The sequence below is a fragment of the Lepidochelys kempii genome, chromosome 16, assembly GCF_965140285.1.
Source record: "Lepidochelys kempii isolate rLepKem1 chromosome 16, rLepKem1.hap1, whole genome shotgun sequence".
Taxonomy (NCBI): Eukaryota; Metazoa; Chordata; order Testudines; family Cheloniidae; genus Lepidochelys; species Lepidochelys kempii.
The window spans coordinates 4,991,687-5,016,230 of record NC_136395.1 but is presented as its reverse complement, the minus strand read 5'-3'; the positions used below and the strand labels follow the sequence as shown (position 1 = coordinate 5,016,230).

The 24,544-nt window shown below is 44.8% G+C and overlaps 1 protein-coding gene across 9 annotated transcripts in view; it reads right to left on the bottom strand.

Moving 5' to 3' along the window:
- The window catches only part of EXD3 (exonuclease 3'-5' domain containing 3), a 573,707-nt gene that overhangs the window by 338,937 nt on the left and 210,226 nt on the right, over positions 1-24,544 (bottom strand). For all 9 annotated transcript variants that reach the window (XM_073314573.2, XM_073314577.2, XM_073314575.2 and 6 more), the window contains one exon: positions 703-869. In XM_073314573.2, coding sequence (XP_073170674.1) covers positions 703-869 — 167 coding nt within the window. The remainder of the gene's footprint in view (positions 1-702; positions 870-24,544) is intronic.

Below are 24,544 nucleotides of genomic sequence, written 5' to 3'. Positions count from 1 at the left end.
TTAGCCTGCAGAAGAGAAGAATGAGGGGGGATTTGATAGCTGCTTTCAACTACCTGAAAGGGGGTTCCAAAGAGGATGGCTCTAGACTGTTCTCAATGGTAGCAGATGACAGAACGAGGAGTAATGGTCTCAAGTTGCAGTGGGGGAGGTTTAGGTTGGATATTAGGAAAAACTTTTTCACTAAGAGGGTGGTGAAACACTGGAATGCGTTACCTAGGGAGGTGGTAGAATCTCCTTCCTTAGAGGTTTTTAAGGTCAGGCTTGACAAAGCCCTGGCTGGGATGATTTAATTGGGAATTGGTCCTGCTTCAAGCAGGGGGTTGGACTAGATGACCTTCTGGGGTCCCTTCCAACCCTGATATTCTATGGTTTGCAGTGTGAGCTGTAGCCACGAAAGCTTATGCTCAAATAAATTTGTTAGTCTCTAAGGTGCCACAAGTCCTCCTTTTGTTTTTATCCAAATGCAGCCTCTCTCTCTGCAGGCTGGGATTTCCCTCTATGAACTCAGCAGTCCAGTTTACTCAAAGGTGGGCGGGGGGTAAGATTCTGTGTTGTGTCTCTAAGAAGTAAAGTACAGAACTCTCCTCCTGAGGGCACTTTAAGCCACTTTTGTCTCTCCCAAATCCAAGCTGCTCTGGGGGCCAGAGAGGCCACTGGCATAATTCATATATTTCTGAAGTCGGTATAATCCATGATATTTACCTCTCCTGGACCTTGAGTTTCTGAAGTTCATCGGCCACTCCGTAAGGCAGGGTCTCCTCAGGTAAGCTATAGCGGAGAGCCCACCTGGCTGCTGTGTTCAGATCACAGTAGCTGACTAGCAGTTGGATCAGCTGCTCTTGTAGCCATCGATTCTCCCCAACTGTGTTCTGCAAGGAAGCAAGAGTAACAAAATCTGTTGGTGCAAGTTCCATCTTCAGCGCAGGACTATACATTTCCAAGGACAGGGTGCCTGAAGTGAGGAACTCTTCAGGAACTGGCAGCCTGAATTGACAGAGGAGGGAGCAAGAACTGAGCATGTGCATGTCCTTCCCACTTTAGAAGTAACATTGTTTGAGCCCAGACTGCTTTGGCTTACTCTACAGGCCTACTCTTCTCCCATGCAGATGGATTGCTCCTGGGGACCATGTGACTAGGGCACTCCAGATCATCTGAAGACCATGGGCAGAGCAAAGAGAGGACACGTGCCAGCAGTGTACCGAAAGGACAATGCAACTCAGACTGTGTGATGATCAGCATGTCCAGTTCATCTCACATACTGACAAAATAAAACAGAGTCAGCTTAACAGTTGGCCAGACAGAGAGCAAAGGTCTCCAGAGTCTGTTAGCTGTTTGAAAGAGGATTGGATTAAGGCAATCTGGGCTGAGGCATACCATGACACAGGGCCCACAGTGGCCTTACCATGACACTTCCCCACTGGCAAAAGCATTGGGGGAGGCTCTCCTCCCCTCCCAGAGAGGAATAGCAGGATGGAGCTCTTCCCCCCACCTTGAAGCACCTGTGTAGGTGATTGGGCCTGCACTCTTCCCCTACAATACACAGAGGGTCCTGCTGGGAGGCGTCAGCAAAGCCTCTCCCAGAGCAAAGGGCCTTGGGGTTAAACCGAGATGAATGGGACAATTCACCCCTCTCAGGGCTATTGTTTCAGGCTGTCTGAAAACTCCGGCAAATGTCACTGCATCAGCTCCAAGTCTTCAAGCTTTTCTTCACAACCACCAGGTCTAGAAACCCACTTAACAAATGAAAATGGCAACTCTGTTGTAATCACATGACTTCAGGAGCTGAGGCCCTTATAGAGCCAATGCCTTATCCAACCCTGCTCATAAACATCCATTATCTGCTTGTGATAATTGCTAAGCTAAAGATGCTCTCAACATGCTAGCTGTATTTTAAAAATCCCTGTAACATTTCATTACAGTGATTCACAGCAAAAGGTGGAATACAAACCGCTTGTCTGTTACATAATGAATTTCAGTTTTGCATGTAGTAAATTAATTACTGAATTAAACGAGCATTGGCAAGGAACTGCCTATCTTCATAAACACTGAAAAGTTTATGGGCCCCTTTCTGCTCTCCACTAACCACAGCCAAAGTGATTACTTTGTTGTATATTAGGAAGTGTGCTCAATTTTGCCATTATTTCAAACTTTTCTATTGTTTCCTAACACAACTAGGTGCAAAATCCCCAGTGTGCCAGCTGTATCTGGGCTCCCACAGAGTTGCTATCTAAGCAATAGCCTCCATATGCCAGATGGTTAAAAGGATCAACTACGTACTAAGGCATATGTGAGCAATGCATTGCCAAGGGAATCCTGCTGCAGACTGGCAGCACCTCTTGATGCTTCAGAACAAGACTGGGCATATGCAACAAAAAGGGAACAGTTCAAGTTAGGACCACTGTGTCACCTTGCACTTGCTCTGCAGGAGCCATAGCCTTCCTCGGGATGTGGCATTTGGCTTCCAGCATCAGTACCACAGAGACAAAAAGGAGTCCGATGGCACCTTAAAGCCAAACAGATTTATTTAGGCATAAGCTTTTGTGGGTAAAAAACCCACTTCTTCAGATGCATGGAGTGAAAATTACAGATACAGGCATAAATACACTGGCACATGAAGAGAAGGGAGTTACCTTACAAGTGGAAAAGGAGTACTTGTGGCACCTTAGAGACTAACCAATTTATTGGAGCATGAGCTTTCGTGAGCTACAGCTCACTTCATTGGATGCATACTGTGGAAACTGCAGAAGACATTATATACACACAGAGACCATGAAACAATACCTCCTCCCACCCCACTCTCCTGCTGGTAATAGCTTATCTAAAGTGATCATCAAGTTGGGCCATTTCCAGCACAAATCCAGGTTTTCTCACCCTCTGCCCCCCCCCCCCCCCCACACACACACAAACTCATTCTCCTGCTGGTAATAGCCCATCCAAAGTGACCACTCTCTTTAAAATGTGTATGATAATCAAGGTGGGCCATTTCCAGCACAATTCCAGGTTTTCTCACCCCCGCCCCCACAAACTCACTCTCCTGCTGGCAATAGCTCATCCAAACTGACCACTCTCCCTACAATCTGCATGATAATCAAGGTGGGCCATTTCCAGCATAAATCCAAGTTTAACCAGAACGTCGGGGGGGGGGGGAAGGGGGGTAGAAAAAAACAAGGGGAAATAGGCTACCTTGCATAATGACTTAGCCACTCCCAGTCTCTATTTAAGCCTAAATTAATAGTATCCAATTTGCAAATGAATTCCAATTCAGCAGTTTCTCGCTGGAGTCTGGATTTGAAGTTTTTTTGGAGAACACTTCAATCTCTCTGGTCACGCAATCACAGACATGAAGGTCGCTATCTTACAACAAAAAAACTTAAAATCCAGACTCCAGCGAGAAACTGCTGAATTGGAATTCATTTGCAAATTGGATACTATTAATTTAGGCTTAAATAGAGACGGGGAGTGGCTAAGTCATTATGCAAGGTAGCCTATTTCCCCTTGTTTTTTCCTACCCCACCCCCCCAGACGTTCTGGTTAAATTTGGATTTAAACTTGGAGAGTGGTCAGTTTGGATGAGCTATTGCCAGTAGGAGAGTGAGTTTGTGTGTGTCCGGGAAAAGGGGGGGGGGGTGAGAAAGCCTGGATTTGTGCTGGACATGGCCCACCTTGATTACCATGCACATTGTAGGGAGAGTGGTCACTTTGGATGAGCTATTACCAACAGGAGAGTGAGTTTGTGTGTGTATGGGGGTGGGGGGGGCGGAGGGTGAGAAAACCTGGATTTGTGCTGGAAATGGCCCAACTTGATGATCACTTTAGATAAGCTATTACCAGCAGGAGGGTGGGGTGGGAGGAGGTATTGTTTCATGGTCTCTGTGTATATAATGTCTTCTGCAGTTTCCACGGTATGCATCCGATGAAGTGAGCTGTAGCTCACGAAAGCTCATGCTCAAATAAAATGGTTAGTCTCTAAGGTGCCACAAGTACTCCTTTTCTTTTTGCGAATACAGACTAACACGGCTGTTACTCTGAAACCTTACAAGTGGAGAACCAGTATTGACAAGGCCAATTCAGTCAGGGTGGATGTGGTCCACCCCCAATAATTGATGAGGAGGTGTCAAAAATAAGAGAGGGAAAACTGCTTTTGTAGTGAGCCAGCCACTCTCAGGATTATCTGGCTATTTGGACTCTCTCCTCAGACCTTACGCTACCAGTGCTCCTAGCTATCTTTGAGACACCACCAACTTCCTGAGGAAACTACAATGCATTGGTGATCTTCCTTTCAACACCATCCATGGATGTAGAAGCTCTTTACACCAATATGCCACATGAGGATGGACTATAAGCGGTCAGAAACAGTATCCCTGATGAGGCCACGGCACACCTGGTGGCTGAGCTTTGTGACTTTGTCCTCACCCACAACCATTTCAGATTTGGGGACAACTTATACCTTCAAGTCAGCGGCACTGCTATGGGTACCCGCATGGCCCCACAGTATGCCAACATTTTTATGGAAGACTTTGAACAACGCTTTCTCAGCTCTCGTCCCCTAGCTCTTCTCCTCTACTTGCGCTGCATTTATGACATCCTCATTATATGGACCCACGGGAAGGAGGCCCTTGAAGAATTCCACCTGGATTTCAACAATTTCCACCCCACCATCAACCTCAGCCTGGACCAGTCCCCCCCAAGAGATCCACTTCCTGGACACTACAGTGCAAATAAATGATGGTCACATAAACACCACCCTATACCGGAAACCTACTGACCGCTATACTTACCTACATGCCTTCAGCTTCCATCCAGGACACATCACACGATCCATTGTCTACAGCCAAGCCGTAAGATACAACTGCATTTGTTCCAATCCCTCAGACAGAGACAAACACCTACAAGATCTTTATCAGGCATTCTTAAAACTACAATACCCACCTGGGATAGTGAGGACACAGACTGACAGAGCGAGACGGGTACCCAGAAGTCACCTACTACAGGACAGACCCAACAAGGAAAGTAACGGAACACCACTGGCCATCACGTACAGCCCCCAGCCAAAACCTCTCCAGCACATCATCAATGAGAGTATAAAAATATTGCTCGAGCATGTAGGAATGAAATCAGGAGGGCCAAATCACATCTGGAGCTGCAGCTAGCAAGAGATGTTAAGAGTAACAAGAAGGGTTTTTTCAGGTATGTTGGCAACAAGAAGAAAGCCAAGGAAAGTGTGGGCCCTTACTGAATGAGGGAGGCAACCTAGTGACAGAAGATGTGGAAAAAGCTAATGTACTCAATGCTTTTTTTGTCTCTGTCTTCACGAACAAGGTCAGCTCCCAGACTGCTGCGCTGGGCATCACAGCATGGGGAGTAGGTGGCCAGCCCTCTGTGGAGAAAGAGCTGGTTAGGGACTATTTAGAAAAGCTGGACACGTTGCATCTGAGAGTGCTAAAGGAATTGGCGGCTGTGATTGCAGAGCCATTGGCCATTATCTTTGAAAACTCGTGGCGAACGGGGAAAGTCCCGGATGACTGGAAAAAGACTAATGTAGTGCCCATCTTTAAAAAAGGGAAGAAGGAGGATCCTGGGAACTACAGACCAGTCAGTCTCACCTCAGTCCCCAGAAAAATCATGGAGTAGGTCCTCAAGGAATCAATCCTGAAGCACTTACATGAGAGGAAAGTGATCAGGAACAGTCAGCATGGATTCACCAAGGGAAGGTCATGCCTGACTAATCTAATCGCCTTCTATGATGAGATTACTGGTTCTGTGGATGAAGGGAAAGCAGTGGATGTATTGTTTCTTGACTTTAGCAAAGCTTTTGACACGGTCTCCCACAGTATTCTTGTCAGCAAGTTAAAGAAGTATGGGCTGGATGAATGCACTATAAGGTGGGTAGAAAGTTGGCTAGATTGTCGGGCTCAACGGGTAGTGATCAATGGCTCCATGTCTAGTTGGCAGCCGGTATCAAGTGGAGTGCCCCAAGGACCAGTCCTCGGGCCGGTTTTGTTCAATATCTTCATAAATGATCTGGAGGATGGTGTGGATTGCACTCTCAGCAAATTTGCGGATGATACTAAACTAGGAGGAGTGGTAGATACGCTGGAGGGCAGGGATAGGATACAGAGGGCCCTAGACAAATTGGAGGATTGGGCCAAAAGAAATCTGATGAGCTTCAACAAGGATAAATGCAGGGTCCTGCACTTAGGACGGAAGAACCCAACGCACCGCTACAGACTAGAGACCGAATGGCTAGGCAGCAGTTCTACGGAAAAGGACCTAGGGGTGACAGTGGACGAGAATCTGGATATGAGTCAACAGTGTGCCCTTGTTGCCAAGAAGGCCAATGGCATTTTGGGATGTATAAGTAGGGGCATAGTGAGCAGATCGAGGGATGTGATCGTTCCCCTCTATTCGACATTGGTGAGGCCTGATCTGGGGTACTGTGTTCCGTTTTGGGCCCCGCACTACAAGAAGGATGTAGATAAGTTGGAGAGAGTCCAGCGTAGGGCAACAAAATGATTAGGGGTCTGTAACACATGACTTATGAGGAGAGGCTGAGGGAACTGGTATTGTTTAGTCTGCAGAAGAGAAGAATGAGGGGGGATTTGATAGCTGCTTTCAACTACCTGAGAGGTGGTTCCAAAGAGGATGGTTCTCGACTATTCTCAGTGGTAGAAGAGGACAGGACAAGGAGTAATGGTCTCAAGTTGCAGTGGGGGAGGTTTAGGTTGGATATTAGGAAAAACTTTTTCACTAGGAGGGTGGTGAAACACTGGAATGCGTTACCTAGGGAGGTGGTAGAATCTCCTTCCTTAGAAGTTTTTAAGGTCAGGCTTGACAAAGCCCTGGCTGGGATGATTTAATTGGGGATTGGTCCTGGTTTGAGCAGGGGGTTGGACTAGATGATCTCCTGAGGTCCCTTCCAACCCTGATATTCTATGATTCTATAATCTACAACATATGCTGGAAAATGATCCCTCACTCTCACAGACCTTGGGAGGCAGGTCAGTCCTCGCTTACAGACAGCCCCCCAACCTGAAGCAAATACTCACTACACACCACGCCATGGAAACACTAACCTAGGAACCAATCCCTGTAACAAACCCCGTTGCCTACTCTGTCCCCATATCTACTCTAGCAACACCATCAGAGGACCCAGCCACATCAGCCACACCATCAGGGGTTCATTCACCTGCACATCTTCTAATGTGATATATGCCATCATGTGCCAGCAATGCCCCTCTGCCATGTACATTGGCCAAACCGGACAGTCTCTATTTAAAAGGATAAATGGACACAAATCAGACATTAGGAATGGTAACATACAAAAGCCAGTAGGAGAAAACTTCAATCACTCTGGACATGCAATAACAGATTTAAAAGTTGCCATTCTTCAACAAAAAGCCTTCAAAAACAGACTTCAAAGAGAAACTGCAGAACTACAATTCATTTGCAAACTTAACACCATCAATTTGGGCTTGACTAGGGACTGGGAATGGCTGGCTCACTACAAAAGCAATTTTCCCTCTCTTGGTATTGATACCTCCTCATGAATTACTGGGCGTGGACCACATCCACCCTGAATGAACTGGCCTTGTCAACACTGGTTCTCCATTTGTAAGGTAACTCCCTTCTCTTCATGTGCCAGTATACTTATGCCTGTATCTGTAATTTTCACTCCATGCATCTGAAGAAGTGGGTTTTTTACCCATGAAAGCTTATGCCTAAATAAAGCTGTTAGTCTTTAAGGTGCCACCGGATTCCTCATTGTTTTTGTGGATACAGACCAACACAGCTACCCCTCTGATACTTAGTACCACAGAGAGAACATCAGTGGAATGGCATTCTTATTGTGAAAAGAACGAGGAGTACTTGTGGCACCTTAGAGACTAACAAATTTATTTGGGCATAAGCTTTCGTGGGGTAAAACTCACTTCATCAGATGCATGCCATGGAAAATACAGTAGGAAGATATACATTTATTTTGTGGGTTTTAGCCCACGAAAGCTTATGCCCAAATAAATTTGTTAGTCTCTAGGGTGCCACAAGTATTCCTCGTTCTTTTTGCTGATACAGACTAACACAGCTACCACTCTGAAACCTGATCCATATTGTGGTGACACTACATGCCTCTCTTCGTAACTGCAGACATGGTGGTTCTACTGAAGAACAAAAATACTGTACAAATGGCCATATTCTGCAGACCTGGTCAAAGTTTTGCCAGTATGCCTCTGTCAGTTACGAGTGTGAAAAGTGCCAAAATAGCTAAGCCAGCAAAAGCCCTAGTGTTTTGCCAATATAGCTTATTTTGTTCAGGGAACTGGTATAAGTTATACTGGCAAAAGAATTGTTTTGCCAATATACGCTGCACTTCCACTATAAGGGTTTCTTGGAATAGCTATACTGGCAAACCCTTTCCAGTGTAGACAAGGCCACAGAAGCTAAATGTACAGATATGCATTTTTTAAGAAAGCGCCATGTTCCTTCTGCACATTCACCAAAGATCCCTGCCCAGTAGCACAGCTGCACCTAAACTGTATTTGCAGGGTTGGAATTCATTCCCAGGGATTCTCTGCACCTTGCTTTTTCACCCAGGACGTGTGCAAACAAAGCCTGAACCCGTGGAATGCTGCTGGGGCCATCGGGCCTCATTCTTGAGATTCTTTGAGCAAGGAAAAGGTGAGACATTGTCTTCAAAACAGACAGTCCTGCTTCAGATCAGGAAATAAATCTGCTGATGGCCCAAAGTCAGAAAGGGAAAAAGAAAAACACAGAGATGCAAAGAAGATAGTGATTGGGAAAAAAGAAGAGGAGGAATCATGTTTGCAGGTGGCAAATGTGTTAGGACAGATAGCTGCATGAAGCCAACTTCATTGTAAGTATCACTGGCTAAACTCGTGTTGCATTTCCGTGGCTCTGCCAAATGGTGAAGCATTTTTTTTCTCATGACAGCATCATTATTTTCAACCCTGTTGCTAAGGTAAAGGCGAGACATCCAGGAGGAGACAGAAGTGAGACAGGTGTAAGAGGAGATGGGGAGATCAGCAGGCAAGGAAAGTCAGTGTCTATATCCTGGGGTAAAAGGAGGAGAGGTTATTAGAGGGGAAAGTGATGGAGGAGGAGGAGGTGGGAGATTACAGCAGGTTTTGCAGTCTTCTCTTTGAAATGTCTGCATATTTCTGCACAGAAAGGAGGAGGGCAGGATCTTGGAGAGGGGAAAAATAGATAATGGGGATCATAGGAGCTGTACTCCTCATGGCTGGAGAAGCAGAGCTGCTTGGCAAGAGATAGGGGTGACCATTGATCAAAAGGGAGAGAATAATCCTCTAATGATCATGCACATGGGAAACAAATCTGAATAAAACTGGAAAGAGCAGCAACGAACCTGACAGGACTAGCCTTCACATGGGCCAGTTCCGGAACCCACTGAAGTAATGGGAGTCTTTCCATGGACCAGCATGGCTATTGGATCTGGCTCCTATTCACTACACGGAAGACCGATCCTGTCATAAAGCGATTATTTCTGTGGCCTCATATCCATGACTTTTTCTGATTTAGCTATTTGTCATAACTCATTTCCCCCTCCACACCTTCCCTACTAAGCATGCCAGTCTGGATGCTTTGTCCATCTCCTATCTCTGTGCCTTCTTCTATGGCACCTTATGCAATGTGGCCTTGCTTCAGGAAAGCACTGAAGTATGTTTTTCAGCGCTTTCCCGAATTAGGCTCTGAATCTCTTCCCTGTCCCAGTGTGCCAAGACCCTTCCTTATTCTCATTCAAAGTCCCTCCTGAACACTCAGTTCTTTTGCAATGAATTAATAACACAGTAAGACTACAAAGTCAGTCCTTCCTCTGGGTTTCCAGCATCTGTCCTGTCATCTCTCTGTCCGACTTCCACAAAGTAACTCTTTGGACCAGGGACTGCCTTTACTTTGCACACAGTCAGTACTTAATAGATAAATATTATTGTTTCAGTGATTTCCATCTGGGAGGGACGATGGGTTTTTTTGAACTGTAACAGAATTAATCTTTTAGCCACAACAGTGGCTTTTGAGAAAAGTTAAATTTCCTCAGAGATATTACATTCTGAATCTGCGTGAAATGGAAAACAGCTTCGGTCAACAGAAAAAAATGCATTTGCTGCAAAACTAACTATTCCATAGAGGGCAAAGGCTTGCAAACGAACAACTTAGCAGGAGGCTATAATGGGGGTGTCTTGTCCCCAGAATGGCATGTGAACTGATGGAGATGGGAACATACCTCCTGGATGACATTTGCCATTACACAAATATTTCAGTTTCTGTAAATGAAAACTTTTGAAGAGAAAATAGGTATTTTCCCATGGGTCCATTAGCAAACCAGACTACAATGGATCTGTTCTGATTAACGTCAACAACGACCTGCTCCACTGTTCCTCCGAGCAAGAGAAAATTATACATCAGCAAGGCGTGTTTACATCCCTTTCAGATTCCTAGACATATCGTCCTACCCTTAATCCACAGCCACACACACAAATTCCCTAAACCACCATTATGAGTCACATACTTGCAAAATCTCACTGTCACAAATGAGGCCAATAAGCGCTCCATAGTACAGCAGGAATTGATGACATCACTGTATGGCACAGTCATTTCAGAAACAATTGCAAGAGTAATCTAGTTACAGTGGCACCACTGCCCCTCAGAAGGATCCCGGGGGTAAACTGAAGAAGCATGCAGTATCATTCATTCAGGTTAGTCTCCCTAACTTTCACAATTCTGCTTTGGGGAGCGATGGGAAGGGAGCAGGAATACTGGCTGCAGCATTCTCTCTCTGCAGGACATTTGCTGCTGAGGGTAGCCTTCACACAGGCCTTTGGGATGAGTGTTGGGACATACCTTGCTGCTGGAAATAGGAACAGCAGCCTGAACCTCCCAGCTCAACCAGAATTCCACATATTCAAAACACTTTGTAATAAAACTGAGGAATCCTCATAACCCCTCTGTGAGGCAGGTCCATCATCATTAGTATCATTATTTCACAAAGGGGGAAACGAAGGTGGAAAAGTCATTTGCTCAAAGCCTCTCAAGGAGCCATCAGCAAAGCCACCATTAGAACTCAGGAGCATCTACTTCCCTAGTCTGTGCCTGTTAGACCTCACCTGGAGGACTGTGTCCAGTTTTGGTCACCAATAGACAAAAAGGATATAGGAAAACTGGAGAGCATCCAGATGCAAGCAACATCAGAGGGATGGAATGCAAGCCATTCGAGCAAAGGCTGAAGCACCTGGGTATGTTTAGTTTGGAGAAGAGGAGATTAAGGGGAGACATGAGAGTGGTCTTCAAATAATTGACAGGCTGCCAGAAAAAAGATGGAGAAAAGTTATTCTCTCTTGCCACAGAGGGCAGGACAAGAGGCACTGGGTTCAAACTACAGCACAGCAGATTTAGATAAAATCTCAGCAAAAACTTCCTGTCAGAACAGTAGGACAATGGCACAGATGCCAAGGGAGGTTGTGGAAGCTCCTTCACTGGAAGCTCTTTCAAAAGGAGGCTGGAGAGCCATCTGTCTTGGATGTTTTAGACACAACAAATCCTGCATCTCAGCAGGAGGTTAGACTAGATGACCCTTGTGGCCCCTTCTAAGCCTACGATTCCTCCAGACTACACCGCCTCCCTAGCTGTACTTTCCTCCAGACCAAGCCCCTCAAACAGCAGATCACACCCTTAGGGGACGTGTGAGATGGTTCATTAGCCAGCCCTCCAGTGTCACCAGAATAGTCAGCAGAGAACTTGTCCGCCTGCTTGTGTGTTAGGGAATAAGGTTCCCAGCATCACCTCCCTCCCCAGAGCCAGCACACTACCCAGGAGAGGGTAGGAGTTACCTCTACAAGAGCAAAAGTGCTTACAAAGACTAACAGACTGCTCCATTATTAAATGAACCAGATTTCAAAGGGATCATACAGCTTCCAGAGCCCACCTTCCACACTTTCTCAGATCAGTTACGAAATGATGAGGCCAAGAATCACTATACTTATCTCAGCCATGGGTCCTGCATCTTCCACCAGCAGCCGGACTTCAACAATATCCACTGACAAATTCAGGAGCCCTTTCAAACAGGGATCTCAAATACCAAAGATAAAAGAATCTGCCCTGACATCCTTGTAATACATGGCAAAGAACCGTAGAATTTAGGAGACATTTAAGCTACAACATTCAACTGACAATATTTCAAATAAGCAACATGTTCTCACCCTTACCACTATCGCAACAGAAACATCTGTAAATTCTCAGGTATAAGTAATTCAAAAACTATTCCATTTGTTAAGCCAAAGAAGTTAATTTTGTGCTTCTTGTATTGTTTCTAAGATCCACCGCCTTTTGGCACAAGCCCCCGCCACCCCCTGCAGACCAAACTCCCTTCATTCTTAGCATTAGGAGTCAGCGTTTGGTAGTGCAGGCACAGCATGCTGAAGAATCAGAGGGGGCAGTGCAGAGTGGGGAAGAAAATTGGCAGCATGTGATGTCCAGAAGAAGAAAGAGGAGAACTCATGTACCCACAATGCAGATAGAGGTAAGAAACCATTTTCAGGCTCTTTGCACGGGTACCATGGTGGAGGATGGTTTGGAAGAGCCAACTGAGGGAAGGGATCAGAAGGAGACCCCATCGACTGGAAGGCATGGGATGCATTGCCCTAGGGATGGGGGTTCCACGACCACTCCCAACAGGAGGAGGTGGGTGGTGGTGGTCGGGGATTTTCTCCTAAGGGGGACAGAGCCATCCATCTGCCACCCAGACCGGGAAACTCGAGACGTGCGCTGCTTGCCTGGAGCTAGAACTCAGGATGTGACAGAGTGTCTCCTGAGACTAATCAAGCCACTGGACCACTACCCCTTCCTACTTCTCCAATTGGGCACCAATGATACTGTCAAGAATGACCGTGAGCAGGTCACTGCAGACTATGTGGCTCTGGGAAGAAGGATAAAGGAGTTTGAGGTGCAAGTCATGTTCTCATCCATTCTCCCTGTTGAAGGAAAAGACCCAGGTAGGGACCATCAAATTGTGGAGGTAAATGCCTAGTTGTGCAGGTGGTATCGGAGAGAGGGCTTTGCATTCTTCAACCATGGGATGTTGTTCCAGGAAGAAGGATTGCTCGGAGGAGATGGGATCCACCTAACTAAGAGAGGGAAGAGCATCTTCGTAGGCAGGCTTGCTAACCTAGTGAGGAGGGCTTTAAACTAGGTTTGCCAGGGGATGGAGACCTAAGCCCTGAGGTAAGTGGGGAAGTGGGATACCGTGAGGAAACACAAGGAGGAGGGTGCAACAGTGGAGGCCTCCTGATTCATACTGAGAAAGTAGGGCAATTGGCTAGTTATCTTAAGTGCCTGTAAACGAACACAAGAAGCCTGGGAAACAACCAGGAAAAAATGGAAGTCCTGACAAAGTCAAGAAACTGAGATGTGATTGGAATAACAGAGACTTGGTGGGGTAACTCACATGACTGGAGCACTGTCATGGATGGGTATAAACTGTTCAGGAAGGAAAGGCGGGGGAGAAAAGGTGGAGGAGTTGCACTGAATGCAAGAGAGCAGTATGATTGCTCAGAGCTCCGGTATGAATCTGTAGACAAGCCTATTGAGAGTCTTTGGGTTAAGTTTAGAAGCAAGACCAATAAGGGTGGTGTCGTGGTGGGCGTCTGCTATAGACCACGAGACCAGGATGATGAGGTAGACGAGGCTTTCTTTGGACAACTAACCTAAGTTTCCAGATCACAGGCCCCAGTTCTCATGGGGGACTTCAATCACCCTGGCATCTGCTAGGAGAGCAATACAACGGTGCACTGACAATCCAGGAAGAGTTTGGAGAGTGTTGGGGACAATTTCCTGGTGCGAGTGCTGGAGGAACCAACTAGGGGCAGAGCTCCTCTTGACCTGCTGCTCACAAACAGGGAAGAATTGGTAGGGGAAGTAGAAGTGAGTGGCAACCTGGGCAGCAGTGACCTTGAGATGGTCGTGTTCAGTATACTGACAAAAGGAAGAAAGGAGAGCAGCAGAATACTGACCCTGGACTTCAGAAAAGTAGACTTTGATTCCCTCAGGCAACTGATGGACAGGATCCCCTGGGAGGCTAATATGAGGAGGAAAGGAGTCCAGGAGACTCCAGGAGGAGGCTGTATTTTAAAGAAGCCTTATTGAGGGCGCAGGAACAAACCATCCTGATGTGCAGAAAGAATAGCAAATATGACAGGAGACCAGCTTGGCTTAACAGAGAAATCTTCGGTGAGCTTAAACTCAAAAAAGGAAGCTAAAAGAAGTGGACACTCGGACAGATGACTAGGGATGAGTATAAAAATATTGCTTGAGCATGCAGGGGTGTTATCAGCAAGGCCAAAGCACAACTGGAGTTGCAGCTAGCAAGGGATGCGAAGGGTAACAAGAAGGGTTTCTACAGGTATGTTAGCAACAAGAAGGTGGCCAGGGAAAGCGTGGGATGCTTACTGAATGGGGGAGGCAACCTAGTGACAGATGATGTGGAAAAAGCTGAAGTACTCCATGCTTTTGTTTTTGCCTCAGTCTTCACAGACAAGGTCAGCTCCCAGCCTGCTGCACTGGGCAGCACAGTATGGGGAAGAGGTGAGCAGCCCTCAGTTGTGACAGAACAGGCTAAGGACTCTTTAGAAAAGCTGGACATGCACAAATTCTTGGGGCCGGATGCAATACATCCAAGGGTGCTGAGGGAGCTGGGTGATGTGACTGCAGAGCCATTGGCCATTATCTTTCAAAACTCATGGCGGTTGGGGGAGGTCCTGGAATATTGGAAAAAGGCATAGTGTCCACCCTTAAAAAAGAGAAGAAGGAGAATCCAGGGAATTACAGACAGGTCAGCCTCACCTCAGTCCCTGGAAAAATCATGGAGCAGGTCCTCAAGGAAACCATTTTGAAGTACTTGGAGGAGAGGAAGGTGATCAGGAACATTCAACATGGATTCACCAAGGGAAGTCACGCCTGACCAACCTGATTGCCTTCTATGATGAAATAACTGATTCTGTGGATATGGGGAAAGTGGTGGACATGATATATCTTGACTTTAGAAAAGCTTTTGATACGGTCTCCCACGGTATTCTTGCCAGCAAGTTAAAGAAGTATGGATTGGATGAATGGACTATAAGGTGGATAAAAAGCTGGCTAGATCGTCAGGCTCAACAGGTAGTGATCAACAGCTCGATGTCTAGTTGGTAGCCGGTATCAAGCAGAGTGCCCCAGGGGCCAGTCCTGGGACCAGTTTTGTTCAACTTCTTCATTAATGATCTGGATGATGGGATGGATTGAACCCTCAGCAAGTTCGCAGATGACATTAAGCTGGGGGCAGAGGTAGATACGCTGAAGGGTAGGGATAGGGTCCAGCGTGACCTAGACAAATTTGGGCCAAAAGAAATCCGATGAGGTTCAACAAGGTCAAGTGCAGAGTCCTGCACTTAAGACGGAAGAATCCCATGCACTGCTACAGGCTGGGGACCAACTGGCTAAGTGGCACTTCTGCAGAATAGGATTACAGTGGACAAGAATCTGGATATGAGTCAACAGCGTGCCCTTGTTGCCAAGAAGGCTAACAGCAAATTGGGCTGCATTAGTAGAAGCACTGCCAGCAGATCAAGGGAAGTGATTATTCCCCTCTATTTGGCACTGGTGAGGCCACATCTAGAGTATTGTGTCCAGTTTGGGGGCCCCCACTATGGAAAGGATGTGGACAAACTGAAAAGAGTCCAGCAGAGGGCAACGGAAATGATTAGGGGGCTGGGGCACATGACTTATGAGGAGAGGTGGAGGGAACTGGGCTTATTTAGTCTGCAGAAAAGAAGAGTGAGGGGGGGATTTGATAGCAGCCTTCAACTACCTGAAGCAGGGTTCCAAAGAGGATGAAACTCAGCTGTTCTCAGGGGTGGCAGATGAAAGAACAAGGAGCAATGGTCTCAAGTTGCAGTGCAGGAAGTCTAGGATGGATATTAGGAAAAACTATTTCACTAGGAGGGTGGTGAAGCACTGCAATGGGTTTCCAAGGGAGGTGGTGGAATCTCCATCCTTAGAGGTTTTTATGGCCCATCTTGACAAAGCCCTGGCTGGGATGATTTAGTTGGGGTTGGTCCTGATTTGAGCAGGGGGTTGGACTAGATGACCTCCTGAGGTCTCTCCCAACCCTAATCTTCTATGATTCTATGATTTATTCAGTCTTCTTCACTGGCTGCCTCTTACTTCAACTGGCCTCTGAGAGTTCAAGCTCATCCTTGCAAGATTCTGCTTTGGGTCATTCTTGGTAGTGTATAGTATATGCTATTTGCGTAATTCTTTAGGCCCCTATTGTGTCTTTAATCCACATTCACCATGCCCATGGACATGAGCTGCATGTATGGGGTGAGGTCCAGCCCTTACTGATGGAAGATTCACCTAGCAAGACCTATCTTTTTTGCCTGATGAAAGAATGTGGAAGATGGACAACAGAACAGGTGTTCTTAAATTCATACGTGTATTAGGCAGCATGTTTGTTTCCTATTATCACTCTGGTTCCTCTTTCTTGCTTCATGTTATTTGGAGACTTAGCTATAGACGTTTTCCTTTTCAATAGTATGCTAATATGAGATCCTCACTGGATGACACCTTCTTTTCTGAAAATTCTTCAAAATGCTTAAATAAAATAATGAAGAGGAAAATACTTGCCCAGTAGCACTGACTCCCTCACTGGCAGGCTATGAAAAATAGAACCCTATATTAATGACCAAGACTTGGGTTATAACTTCTAATTTTTATTTCACCAGTCAAGGAGCTCACATGGCAACAAGCCAGAGCTACAAGAAGTATGTTTGTGGGATCTTTAGCAAATGGAAGGATCGGCAGTGGATTTTTTTTCTTTAATCTCTCTTGGTGCATTTAAACTCCTGGTGCTTTTTGTTCTGTTGAAGGAATGCTTAAGAGGGCAGACTGAATTAACTCTGAAATTCACACCCTGGCAAATTGGACTGATTTCCTAAATCCATAATTACAACATTCCTCAGAGACACACATTCTTTCAGAGCAAACAAGCAAAGATTAGTTTCCTGATTTTTGTTTTGTTTTGTTTTTTGCTTCTAAACAATCATCTGTTTATGTGGTTCTATTCTGGGCACCAAACTGGTGAAGTAATCTCGCCTAAAAGTATAATAGAGCCAAGCTATCAACTGAAAATAGCCCAAACTCCTCTGTGAAATGCATAAGATTTGTACAGTCCCTTCACAATCCAGTGTATTTCTTGCAGAAGCACTCAGATAGATAGTGATCCATTACAGGGCTATGAAATAATCCAGGATGATTATTGGATGACTGGACTGTTTTACTGCTGGAGGAAACAGAATGCAGGGGAGAGGGATGTGTGTGTGTGTGTCTGTGTGTGTGTAAAATGTTGATAACATTGAGCAAATGTAGCTCTGATATCCGAGTGCCTCTTTTGGGCACATATAATACAGTTATAAAGGCCTAGATTGTAGCATCAACACCCTCCCCAAACTGGGGGGTAGGATAAGATATGTGCAGGGTGCCCCCAGAGCTTTGGGGAAATCATAGGCTTTAGCAGCCCCTGCTACACCTTTTTACAGTACAGCGAGCACTTCCTCTTTCCTTGGCATTAGCCAGTATGCAAGAGTGGGCAGCCCCATGGCCCCTCACCTCTGGTGTGCATCTCCCTGACTCCTTTGGGGAGTCTGGTACCACTGTGGCTCCTAGACTCCCATTGTCTTAGTGCAATGGGAGCACAAAGACTTGGGTTTTTCAGTCATCTTGTGGACTGCTGTGTTTTCATGGGTTAGGTGGAGTCCCGTTTAGATGAGTTGTACAGGTTACTATTTAGAATGCAGAGTCTTATACGCCAAAAATGGGGGATTATTATGTTTTTTTGCCTAGGAATTTTCATAAGAACATAAGAATGGCCAGACTGGGTCAGACCAAAGGTCCATCCAGCCCAGTGTCCTGTCTACCGACAGTAGCCAATGCCAAGTGTCCCAGAGGGAGTGAATCTAACAGGTAATGATCTAGTGATCTCTCTCCTGCCATCCATCTCCACCCTCTGGCAAACAGAGGCTAGGGATACCATTCCTTACCCATCCTGGCTAATAGGCATTCACAGACTTAACCTCCATGAATGTATCCAGTTCTCTTTTAAACCCTGTTATAGTCCTAGCCTTCACAACCTCCTCAGGCAAGGAGTTCCACAGGTTGACTGTGTGCTGAGTGAAGAAAAACTTTGTTTTATTTGTTTTAAACCTGCTGCCCATTAATTTCCTTTGGTGGCCCCTCGTTCTTAGATTATGGGAACAAGAAAATATAAGTTATAAGAAAATATCTTTTCCTTATTCACTTTCTCCACACCACTCATGATTTTATAAACCTCTATCATATCCCCCCTTAGTCTCCTCTTTTCCAAGATGAAAAGTCCTAGCCTCTTTAATCTCTCCTCATATGGGACCCATTCCAAACCCCTAATCATTTCAGTTGCCCTTTTCTGAACCTTCTCTAATGTCAGTATATCTTTTTTGAGATGAGGGGACCACATCTGTATGCAGTATTCAAGATGCGGGCGTACCATGGATTTATATAAGAGCAATAAGATATTCTCCGTCTTATTCTCTATCCCTTTTCAAATGATTCCTAACATCCTGTTTGCTTTTTTGACTGCTGCTGCACACTGCGTGGATGTCTTCAGAGAACTATCCACGATGACTCCAAGATCTTTCTCTTGGAGTCATTAGTTGTAGCTAAATTAGCCCCCATCATATTGTATGTATAACTGGGGTTATTTTTTCCAATGTGCATTACTTTACATTTATCCACATTACATTTCATTTGCTATTTTGTTGCCCAATCACTTAGTTTTGTGAGATCTTTTTGAAGTTCTTCACAGTTTGCTTTCGTCTTAACTATCTTGAGCAGTTTTGTATCATCTGCAAACTTTGCCACCTCACTGTTTACTCCTTTCTCCAGATCATTTATAAATAAGTTGAATAGGATTGGTCCTAGGTCTGACCTTTGGGGAACACCACTAGTTATCCCTCTCCATTCTGAAAATTTACCATTTATTCCTACCCTTTGTTCCCTGTCTTTTAACCAGTTCTCAATCCATGAAAGGATCTTCCCTCTTATCCCATGACAACTTAATTTACATAAGAGCCTTTGGTGAGGGACCTTGTCAAAGGCTTTCTGGAAATCTAAGTACACTACCTTTGTATCCTTGCAACAAAGCCCATTGCCAACTGTGTCCACATATCTATTCAGGGGACACCATCATAGGGCCTAATCACATCAGCCACACTATCAGAGGCTCGTTCACCTGCACATCTACCAATGTGATATATGCCATCATGTGCCAGCAATGCCCGTCTGCCATGTACATTGGCCAAATTGGACAGTCTCTACATAAAAGAATAAATGGACGCAAATCAGACGTCAAGAATTATAACATTCAAAAACCAGTCGGAGAATACGTCAATCTCTCTGGTCACTCGATTACAGACCTAGAAGTGGCAATATTTCAACAAAAAAACTTCAAAAACAGACTCCAACGAGAGACTGCTGAATTGGAATTAATTTGCAAACTGGATACAATTAACTTAGGCTTGAATAGAGACTGGGAGTGGATGGGTCATTACACAAAGTAAAACTATTTCCCCATGTTTATCCGCCTCTGCCTCCCCCCACCCCCCCCCCCTCCACTGTTCCTCAGACGTTCTTGTCAACTGCTGGAAATGGCCCACCTTGATTATCACTACAAAAAGTCGCCCCCCCCCCCCCCGGCCCCGTTCTCCTGCTGGTAATTGCTCACCTTAAGTGATCACTCTGGTTACAGTGTGTATGGTAATACCCACTGTTTCATGTTCTCTATGTATATAAATCTCCCCACTGTATTTTCCACTGAATGCATCCAATGAAGTGAGCTTTAGCTCACGAAAGCTTATGCTCAAATAAATTTGTTAGTCTCTAAGGTGCCACAAGTGCTCCTTTTCTTTTTAAGTACACTATGTCCACTGGATCCCCCTTGTCCACGTTTGTTGACTCCCTCAAAGAACTCTAACAGATTAGTAAGACATGATCTCCCTTTACAGAAACCATGTTGACTTTTGTGCAACATGTTCTTCTGTGTCTGACCATTTTAGTCTTTACTATTGTTTCAACTAATTTGCCCGGTACTGATGTTAGACTTACTGGTCTGTAACTGCCAGGATCACCTCTAGAGCCCTTCTTAAATATTGGTGTTACATTAGCTGTCTTCCAGTCATTGGGTACATTAGCTGATTTAAAGAATAGGTTACGAACCATAGTTAATAGTTCCACAATTTCACATTTGAGTTCTTTCAGATGAATGCCATCTGGTCCCGGTGACTTGTTACTGTTAAATTTCTCAATTAATCCAAAACCTCCTCTAGTGACACTTCAATCTGTGAGAATTCCTCAGATTTGTCACCTACAAAAGACAGCTCAGGTTTGGGAATCTCCCTAACATCCAAAGTCGTGAAGACTGAAGCAAAGAATTCATTTAGCTTCTCCGCGATGACTTTAGCATCTTTAAGTGCTCCTTTTGTATCTCGATCATCCAGGGGCCCCATTGGTTGTTTAGCAGTCTTCCTGCTTCTGACGTACTTAAAAAATATTTTGTTATTACCTTTTGAGTTTTCGGCTAGCTGTTCTTCAAACTTCTTTTTGGCTTTTCTTATTACATTTTTACATTTAATTTGGCAGAGTTTATGCTCCTTTCTATTTACCTCACTAGGATTTGACTTCCACTTTTTAAAAGATGCCTTTTTATCTCTCACTGCTTCTTTTACATGATTGTTAAGCCACGGTGGCTCTTTTTTAGTTCTTTTACTGTGTTTTTTAATTTGGGGTCATTATTTAATGTAATTTAATACATTTAAGTTGAGCTTTTATTATGGGGTCTTTGAAAAGTGTCCATGCAGCTTGCAGGGATTTCACTCTAGTCACTGTACCGTTTAATTTCTGTTTAACTAATCTCCTCATTTTTGCATAGTTCCCCTTTCTGAAATTAAATGCCACAGTGTTCGGCAGTTGAGGTGTTCTTCCCACCACAGGAATGTTAGATGTTATTATATTATGGTCACTATTTCCAAGCGGTCCTGTTATAGTCACCTCTTCAACCAGATCCTGAGCTCCACTCAGGACTAGATCAAGAGTTGCCTCTCCCCTTGTGGGTTCCTGTACCAGCTGCTCCAAGAAGCAGTCATTTAAAGTATCGAGAAATTTTGTCCCTGCATTTTGTCCTGAGGTGACATGTCCCCAGTCAATATGGGGATAATTGAAATCCCCCACTATTACTGAGTTCTTTATTTTGATAGCCTCTCTAATCTCTCTTAGCATTTCATCGTCACTATGACTGTCCTGGTCAGGTGGTCGATAATAGATCCCTACTGTTATATTCTTATTAGAGCCTGGAATTACTATCCATAGAGATTCTATGGAACATGTGGATTCATTTAAGAATTTTATTTCATTTGATTCTACATTTTCTTTCACATATAGTGCCACTCCCCCCATCCCACCCCCCACACAACCTGTTCTGTCCTTCCGATACATTTTGTAACCCAAAATGATTGTGTCCCATTGATTGTCCTCACGCCACCAGGTTTCTGTGATATTCATATCAATATCCTCCTTTAACACGAGGCACTCTAGTTCACCCATCTTATTATTTAGACTTCTAGCATTTGTGTACAAGCACTTTAAAAACTTGTCACTGTTTATTTGTCTGCCCTTTTCTGATGTGTCAGATTCTTTATGTGAATGTTTCTCATCTGACCTGGCCCATACTTTATCCTCTTCCATCCTCTCCTCCTGACTAAAACTTCTATCTATCAATAGACAGGTTTCAGAGTAACAGCCTATTCACAAAAAGAACAGGAGGACTTGTGGCACCTTAGAGACTAACAAATTCATTTGAGCATAAGCTTTCGTGAGCTACAGCTCACTTCATCGGATGCTTATGCTCAAATATGCTTATGCTCAAATAAATTTGTTAGTCTCTAAGGTGCCACAAGTACTCCTTTTCTTTCTATCAATAGACTCGCCTCTAAGAGAAGTCTCTGTCCGATCCACGTGCGCCTCTGCAGCAATTGGCTCCCCCCCCCCATCTCTTAGTTTAAAAACTGCTCTGCAACCTTTGTAATGTGAAGTGCCAGCCGCAGCCTGGATCCACTTTGGGTTAGGTGGAGCCCATCCTTTCTGTATAGGCTCCCCCATCCCAAAAGTTTCCCCAGTTCCTAATAAATCTAAACCCCTCCTCTCTACACCATCGTCTCATCCATGCATTGAGACTCTGAAGCTCTGCCTGCCTACCTGGCCCTATGCGTGGACCTGGAAGCACTTCTAAGAATCAATTTTTTGATTGTAACTGACATTCCTCTGGCCACTGCTGTTAGTAGGCGGTGATAAGCACTGCGGAAACAAATACATTCATGAGATCCTCCATTTGGCTTTAATGGCCCTTGGTCCTCAGTGTGCTTCCGCTTCTTTCATATCACCCTGAAAGTCTTGGGGTGCTTTGCACTTTGTATTGTAATATTCACAGCAATTGTGCTCCTTATATTTGGCTAGCTAACAAGTTCCTATGTGTCCCTGCTGTAGAGTTTAACAGTTTGCTGACCGTTGCATTTGTTAATCTAATACTGACCCTACTGAACCTGTAGCCATAAGCCAATTACCTTCTTCTTTATTCAATACAAAATCGCTTTCTGGTGAAGCTGTGCTTTCAAATGCATGCTTATTAGTGACCAAAACTTGTACACACTGTTTAGCAGCAATCTAGCACCATTGGGTTGGGGGTTTTAGGATTAGAAAGCTGGTGTTGCCTCATCAAAAAACATTTTGAAACAGTGTAAAGAGATTTTTCTTTGCAGTACTTTCTCCCCAGCTCTCCTCTCACTCTCACGTGCTCACGGATGCTTGAATTAAGGAGCTTTGGCCAATGTTTTCAAAGCTGAGGCGTAGGGAAGTAGGTGTCACTACCCCTCAGAATGCAGTTGGAGCCTGACTCACACTGAAACCCAGCTAAATAGAGACTGATTTTCAAAGCTACGGTGCAGCTGCAGCTCCCAACCTGGAGCTGCTCAGACCCTTTGAGAACCACCCTACTCCCAGTCTCAACCCGTCTGGCGCTCGGTTTGGAAACTGTCGGTCACTTTCCCTTTAAAACGTTCCATGGTTCCTGCTCCATTAGCCCAGCCTCACGTCAAGACATTAGCTCGTTTGTGCCTCAGGACAACTGACTGCTCTGGAAATGGCTAGTCTGTCATCAAAAATACAAACCATTATAATTAGGACATTATAATCCCCCATCAAGCAGGTATGTTCTGGTATTTACGCTTGGCGACACAAATCATGTTTTGCCAAGTCTTTTTGGGTGGGGGAGGGGGCAGAACATGCCATTTGTCCAACTTTCCCCATGTATTTCCCCCCAAACAGCTTCAGGTTTGTTGAATAAGAAGGTCCAATTTCCTTTAGACCAATAACACTAACATTATTAATATGGATGCACATTTTACTGCTGTCAGTCTAGAAAGCAGAATGTAATTAAAGATTAAGTGGTGCTTGATCCCCCAGTAAATGCAGATAGACCTGCTTTCTGGGTCAGACCCAAGTACTGTTCTCAGCAAATTGCGTCAGTTTTCAATGTCTGTGAAGTTATATCAGCAATAAATAAAGAAATTAAACTACTCACCAAATTTAACTGGAAAAATTAAAGAAAAACTATTTCTGAAATCTCTAGAATACCAGTGTTTCAGCTACTTCCATTCCCCTAACTTCTGTGACAGCCTTCATATTTCATAACGAACCTATCTACAAACTACACACTCTCTCCAAAGTTCTGTGATACTAACTAACGTATACATGAGAGGCAACAAACAAAAGCAGAGAGCTCTTCATGATTGTTACTTCTTCCACACTTCCTCCACTACTTGGCTTCTGGTCAGTTCCTGATAGTGTCACAAGGCAGACATGAAAGGTGTAGTAGCAGCAGCGAGGGAAAATTTGAAACACAGCCCTGGGAGAGGGAAGACACTGCCAGCTCTCAACTGGTACAGAGCAATCACCTCATTCCTAGGTTCATGAGATTTTGGACTTTAAATCTGTCACGGATCCAGGACTGAATATTGCCCATTCTGCAACTCCCTAAGCCAGGGGAGAATGAGAAAGAAAACCCCCTTTTTCATGTTTTGTAAACATGGCAGCTATTTAAAAGCTGCTCCAAGTTTTGGAATGTTAGAAGCAGCTCTGGTGCAGATTGTTTAACAGGCAGAGTGTATGCAAGGAGTCAAAGGTGACTGACAGCTGTCACATACGCATAGATACACTATAGTCACAGCTACATAGATTCCTAAGTGCAGATCTACAGCAGGTGTAAACGGTCACCGTTCTCTGGTGGAGCTATGACAATTTACACCAGTGGAGGATCTACCCCATTTATTTTAAGGTCACAAGAGACCATTCTGATGATCTAATCTACCTTTCAGGAAGACACCATCTTCAAGTGATGGAGAAT